This window comes from Aedes albopictus, chromosome 2 (genome assembly GCF_035046485.1).
Source record: "Aedes albopictus strain Foshan chromosome 2, AalbF5, whole genome shotgun sequence".
Classification (NCBI taxonomy): Eukaryota; Metazoa; Arthropoda; class Insecta; order Diptera; family Culicidae; genus Aedes; species Aedes albopictus.
This window is the reverse complement of record NC_085137.1, coordinates 383,674,622-383,681,483: the sequence shown is the minus strand read 5'-3', so window position 1 is coordinate 383,681,483 and position 6,862 is coordinate 383,674,622. Positions and strand designations below refer to the sequence as shown.

The window sequence follows — 6,862 nt, the reverse complement described above, 5'->3', positions numbered from 1 at the left end:
AAACGGCACCCTGGCTGATAGAACCAGCTCTAACTGTCCGTCTATTTGGGGTTTGCTTTTTTTGGGATTGTGAGTGAAGATGCTACTCCGAATCAGTTAGGCAGGTAGGTAGGTAAAACTAGGCGTCCTTGATATTCCATTCTGCATAATGTTTGGGTCGGAAAGTAGATTTCTTTTTTGGAATTGATGAAAGCATGCTTATTTGTTTTCCTCAGCTGTGAAGTTGTTTCAGGTGTCGTTATTTTCATACAGGGAGGACCTTTTATGGAGGATCTTTTTTGGAAGTTGTCCCTACGATGTCTACGAAGTCCAACCTGCGAAATGTTGGGTAAGGTGGCAGTTCGTCGTTCGAGCCGGAGTGGTCATAAAATTTTGCATCTTCATCTTGCTATCCTCTGCTTCGGACGGCGCGGCGAAGTAGAATCTTCGTCCTTGGACGCGGAAATGATAATCGATGCGCCAAGACTCCGAAACATATGCAAATTCACTTTTTTGGCAAACAACAACGGCAGGCTTTGTCGTTTCGCATGGAGTTTTGGCAGCAGTAGCGCAGAAGCAACTTTTCCTTCTCAGATTGTGCCCCGTTATTAATATATGGATTAGATTTCCGTCCGTTTTGCTTAGTAGGACATCTAAAGATCAGGGATACTCCTGGCAAGTTTTATATCTTTCGCATGTATAAATATGCGAAACGCGTTAGAACGGGGGCTCAGTCGTCAGTGCGATTCCGCGAAGTGTGCCAAAGTTTCGAAAGAATTGGAACAGTGACTAAGATATTTTAGATTATGAAGTGCTAGCGAAATTGTGAAAATGGTATGAGTGATTACAATGGTTCATCAGCTGTACGACTAATTGAAGTTTTTTTTACAGTTGAAACTATTATGGTTGGTGCTATCGGTGACGGTTGTGGTTCGTGCTACCAGTATATTAGGACCGGATGGATATGAAGATTCAAGGCCCAGTACACCTTCTAGTATTGGAGAGCATATTTGCATAGCGGGAGGAGTGTGGCCGAATTGTGCATCACCAACTACACAAGTAACAGTACTTCCGAAACCAACGACTCCAGCACCGACAGTAACGACACCTAAGCCTGGTTGCTCAAATGGAGGTTCCGGACCGAACTGCGAGCTTCCTACGAGACCTGCTCCGCCACAAATAAGCTGCGCAAATGGAGGAATACCACCATTCTGTTGTAACAATGGAGGCGTTGGGCCAGAGTGTGAGATTCCAGGTCCATTGGGTCCACCATCGATTAGTTGCGCCAACGGTGGAGTCCCACCATTCTGCTGTGAGAATGGTAGGGTAGGTCCAGATTGTGAAATAGCGTTCCCGATCGGATGTGAAAACGGAGGTGTTCCACCGTACTGCTGTACCAATGGAGGATTTGGACCTGACTGTAATATTATGCAACCAACATCACCTTCTCCGGCCCCTATTTCAGAGCCAAGCCCGCCATTCTGCCTTAATGGAGGGGTTCCTCCATACTGCTGCACCAATGGAGGCAGTGGACCAGATTGTGTGATTCCAGCACCTCCTGCTTGCCCCTACGGTGGAGTTCCGCCGTATTGTTGTACCAACGGGGGTCAAGGCCCTTTCTGCTTGGTCGTTCAACCAGCCATCGAATTCGGTCCAGCGGTCGAAGTTATTTATCATCCACCAAGCAACGCGGGTCCTCCTGTGGATAGTTCTTACTACTATCCACCACCTTGTCCTTATGGTGGTATTCCACCTTACTGTTGCTCTAACGGTGGTGTCGGGCCGTACTGCCAAGTTCCGGTTCAACAGATCGGTTGTTCCAATGGTGGACTACCTCCATATTGCTGCACCAATGGTGGAGTGGGTCCTGACTGTTCTGTTCCGCAACCTCAGCCACCAGTCGAACCAATAGGTTGCTCCAACGGAGGACAACTTCCTTATTGCTGTACCAACGGTGGAGATGGACCAGATTGCTCCATTTCTCAAACACAAACTGGATGTTCTAATGGAGGACAACTTCCGTATTGTTGTACCAACGGAGGTGATGGCCCAGATTGTTCTATCCCGCAGCCAGGCTGCTCCAATGGTGGACAGCTGCCATACTGCTGTACAAATGGAGGGCAAGGATCTGATTGTGTTGTACCAACTTCTCCAAAACCAACTACAACCCGAAGAACCACAACTTCCACCAGGCGTACGACAACTCGACCGCAGACCACCACTACTCGTCGAACAACAACAACTACCCGTAGAATAACCACAACTACCCGTCGACCAACGACTACAACACGCAGAATAACAACTACCACCCGTCGTCCAACAACAACAACCCGTAGATCAACAACAACCCGAACCCCTTCAGTTTGTCCATTTGGTGGAAGCCCTCCTTTCTGCTGCACCAACGGAGGTCTCGGCCCAACATGTTACGTTCCAAACGCTAACCCTCCAGCTACTACCACTCGCCGGACGACTACAACCACGCGTCGAACTACTCCTACAACCCGGCGGACGACATTCACCACTCGTAGAACCACACCCACAACTCGAAGAACTACAACGACCACCAGACGACCAACCCCACCGAAACCAGTGTGTGCATTCGGAGGTGTACCTCCGTACTGCTGCACCAACGGCGGACAGGGACCGAACTGTGTCGTTCCAACTCGACCTCCAACCCGGCCTCCAACCCGGCCCCCAACTCGACCTCCAACCCGACCTCCAACTCGACCTCCAACTCGGCCCCCAACCTGTCCAGCTGGAGGCGTACCACCGTACTGCTGCACCAACGGAGGCCAGGGTCCAAATTGCGTAGTTCCCACGCGGCCAACTCCACCCCCGCCAACCTGCCCCGCCGGTGGAGCTCCTCCCTATTGCTGCACCAACGGAGGTCAGGGACCAAACTGTATCACTTCCAAACCGACGCCACCTACGGTGCCCGGATATCTCCCACCGGACAGCAGTAACCCTGTTCCAAGCGGTTACAAATACGATGTCGGTGATCCTCCGTTTGCCTCGTAAATAAAAAGTGCTCTCTCGTTTCTAGTTATATGAATAAATTAATTCTTAAAAAAAAACAACCTTATCAATGACCAGTGAATTCCTTGTTCGTGATTGACCGGACCACACAAACCTCCCCGTTAAGGTTGAAGGATTCGTCATTGACATAATCGTCATCATTGAAAATTTAGAAGCAGTTTTCTCGCTCAAAACATGAATGTTTACATTGAAAATGTATTCACTGTACTCCATTCTGCATCCGTAATACATTGAATACATTTTCATTGCGGTATTTTCAGCTTTGAACGAGAAAACTGCTTCCGAATTTTCAATGATGACGATTATGTCAATGATGAATCCTTCAACCTTAACAGAACATGATCATTGAATACGCACGCACATGCAGCGGTTCTCACTCCGACTGACATCCCGATCATCGCCCACGGCCCCATCAAGTCCGTTAGTCCAGGAAGCGGCCAACCGATGTGATGATTGACCTGCCTGCTTGCGTTACCTACCCTGCATTATAAGCGTCAATTATGTCCTTCCTCGCAGTTGCAGCTCAACAGATCGATCGATCGATCGATCGACCGATCGACTTGCGTTATTGGGAGTGAAGCGTGCGTGACTGAGGAGGAGACTGCCAAACATCAATGAACCATACGAGTTGAGGAGTGCATCTGTCAGTGATCGCGGTATTTAGCATGTTCTTTGCCCGCGGTGGGTTTCTTCAGCCTACTACCGAACTGATGAATTTGCGGACACCACCGGAGGGGTTGTTGTTTCGTTTGCTGAGAGGGATGTTCTCACGCTCTCGTGTCGGGGTGTTTCGATAGGAGAGGAACAAGATCGATTGCCGGTTGCTCTCCGCAGGTATTGATCGCACCCTAAAATGAAACAGCACAGGCTTGTGTACAATGTACACAGGCTTGTGTACAATGTACACAGATTTGTGTACTACTAGATCAGCCTCCACCCCTGTGTCAAATGTACACAGTCACTTTTCTGGCTCTAGCGCTGGTATGGGAGCAAAGTTCATAACTAATTTTCTCTGAACGATGACATGCATCATCAGGAATCGATCAGTGCAGAAATAATTGTTAATTTTGTTTTCATGCCAGCGCTGGAGCCGGAAAAGTATCTGTGTACATTTGACACAGCGGTGAGGCTGATCTAGTAGTACACAAATCTGTGTAACTTCTGTAACCGTGCGGTGGTTAATGATCTATTATTGTTTAACTAGCCATTGGCGTTGCAAGGGGTTTACTCATATTTTCGTTGAGGAGATTCTCTAGGATGCTAGGACTGATTAAGGTGATACGGGACACCGTGTTAATTTTGTTATCTTCCGTCTCTTTCATCACCATTGCCCCTCGAAACTTTGACGATGCAAATATCCAGTTTCAGTGGATTGATCTAACTGAAAACTTAGTTGATTGTTCATCGCATGTAGGCAATGCCTACTAGGCATACAAACGATCAAATCAAGCCTAATTTTACCAACAAAATTCATGAACGGAGAAAAAACGAAAGGGAAGTTCACTGTTCCTATAGCAACTCATACATTGAACATTTCAGAAACGTGAAAAATCCGGGAATTTTTCACTAAACATCCCCAAAGGTGAGCGATACAAGTACATAGTGCTTAACGAATTTCAGCGCCTTAAGTGAACCTTTTTTTTTGTTTACATATGTTACATACGGTGTTTGGTAAAGTTAGGCATGAAATGTTCAGCCCATTTGATGCTGTAAAACTCGAGATTTGCATCTTCAAAGTATGAGACCGATGATTGATGATTCTAATAACGTAAAGCTCGTAAAGCCTTAAAATCTTCGTATAAAATAGTAATTTTCGAGCCTTGCAAAGTTGAAAAATTTGGTCTTGACATTTTCACAAAAGCTGTATATTTTGGTTTCAAGATCATTTGAATTTGAATGTGCGTGTTGACAAAAGCACAATTAGGATGGAGGAAGGTCTTCCGAGACGTTCAAAAAACGCTACCGTAAAACGGGGTATCATTGATCAGCGGGGTAACATTGATCGGCTTGACCGACCTCATGATGTTCAAACAAGTATTTTACAATGAATACGTTTCTGCTATCAAATGGTATATCGTAATCTGCTGTTATTTAGCTATTAAATGACATGCAATACTTGAATATTAAATTTCCTAAACATTGAAATACATCGATTTTTCCATAACTGCGTTTCGTAACGTAATGAGATACATTGCATACTAGATATAATATGAGGTTCGAAATCACTGTATTACTTCAATATGATATCCTAGAGTTGGATTTAATGAACGAAACTTTTATGAAAATGCTCTTTTTCAATTAAATATACGATTTATTAAAAGTAGGCTATAAATTCCTTAAGGGATTGTCTGCCTTTAGGCTTTATTCGCGATTTGGAGGATTTTTATCTTAAAGGTAACTCAAAAAGTACATAACTAGTAAAAATTTGGACAACATATTCGAAATCAGCGACCCAGAGTTTAGTGAGTAAGGGTATTTTCAACACAAACGAACCTTGATCACTGACATGATCAATGTTACCCCAAATCATCAAAATCAAAAATTAGATTAAAAAGCCTATTAAAACATGTATAAAAGTTTAACAATACTTTTTCGAGTAGCTTAACACATAATCAGAGGGACAGTACTTGTTTTAAACATATAAAACATGTAACATTTGCTTTAACAAGAGAATTATTCAAGAAAGATCGAAAATTCTGATCAATGTTACCCCGGATTACGGTACTCCTTTTGCCAGGCACTAAGAACTGTTCAAAAATGGTGAAAATGGTGAAAGCGGAAACGGGTGGTTTAATATTGACTAGCCTTGCTTTGTTATTTAGTACAATGTATTTACAGATTATTAACTTATTTTGGTTTAAAACTGCCCACTTCACAGAAATTTAGCAGAATATTAGAAAAATACATTTTTTTTTTATCCGAATGAGTGTTATCAGTTTCGTACCTTTTAATTCCGCCCTAATGAGCCATTTTACGCAGTGACAACAATGTTGATGATGATATTGATTTTCACGGGTTATTGGACGCTACCTTCTGTCAAAATTCATTCATAAAATCGGCTCGTAAAATAGACTATTGCTTATTCCTTGACAGATACGCGTATTTCGACTACCGCTTGTAATTTTTCTCAGTGTCAGTTATTCACCGAGGAAGATTACAAGTGGAAGTCGAAATACGCGTATCTGTCAAAAAATAAGCAATTAAGGCGGAATTAAAAGGTACGAAACTGATTACACTCATTCGAAGAGGATATTCTGCTTAGGGGGTTCGAAAAGTCGGTACAAGAACATTTTTTTATGCCAAAAACTCGAAATTCTGGAAAACAAAGTAGATATTGGAAGGGTATATAGGACCCTTTTTCATATCATGGGTTGAGATACTTAAATAATACAGAGCATAAGAAGAATATGTTGGGCATGAATTAAGTCAGTGCTTCAAATGAGGGAACTTAGTTCGCGAGAACAGTTTTTACTTTTGGGAGTTTGATATGGTCAAAGGGGTTTCCAGGAACTTTTAAAATACCTCAGTGCAGATTCCACAGGGTTTCAGGAGCGTTTCAAGGGACTCCATGGGGAGATCCAAGAGGATTTCATGGGGTTTTAGGGAGTTTCAGTTGTTTTAAGGATTCTTTCAGAGGTGTCTGAATGAATTTCAGAGGCATTTCAGAGAAACTGCACGGAATTGTAGGGATGATCGAAAATGTTTGAAAAAGTAACAGGAAGGCTCCAGAAGCTTTCGCGAGGGTTTCAAGGGGGTTCAGATTTTCGGAGAATTTGTGGGGGCATTCAATCTAACAGGGGTGCTTCATGGGGACTCCAATGTGCACAATTGAATTTCATGAGCGTGT

At 43.8% G+C, this 6,862-nt stretch overlaps 1 protein-coding gene across 1 annotated transcript; it reads left to right on the top strand.

Annotated features, from left to right (window-relative positions):
- Positions 1-683: 683 nt before the first annotated feature.
- Positions 684-3,081, top strand: LOC109402739 (uncharacterized). The gene is made up of 2 exons (XM_019675449.3): positions 684-813; positions 871-3,081. Exons 1-2 carry the CDS (start codon positions 811-813, stop codon positions 2,995-2,997), a joined length of 2,130 nt encoding a protein of 709 aa, XP_019530994.2. The 5' UTR covers positions 684-810; the 3' UTR covers positions 2,998-3,081.
- The last annotated feature ends 3,781 nt before the right edge of the window (positions 3,082-6,862 follow it).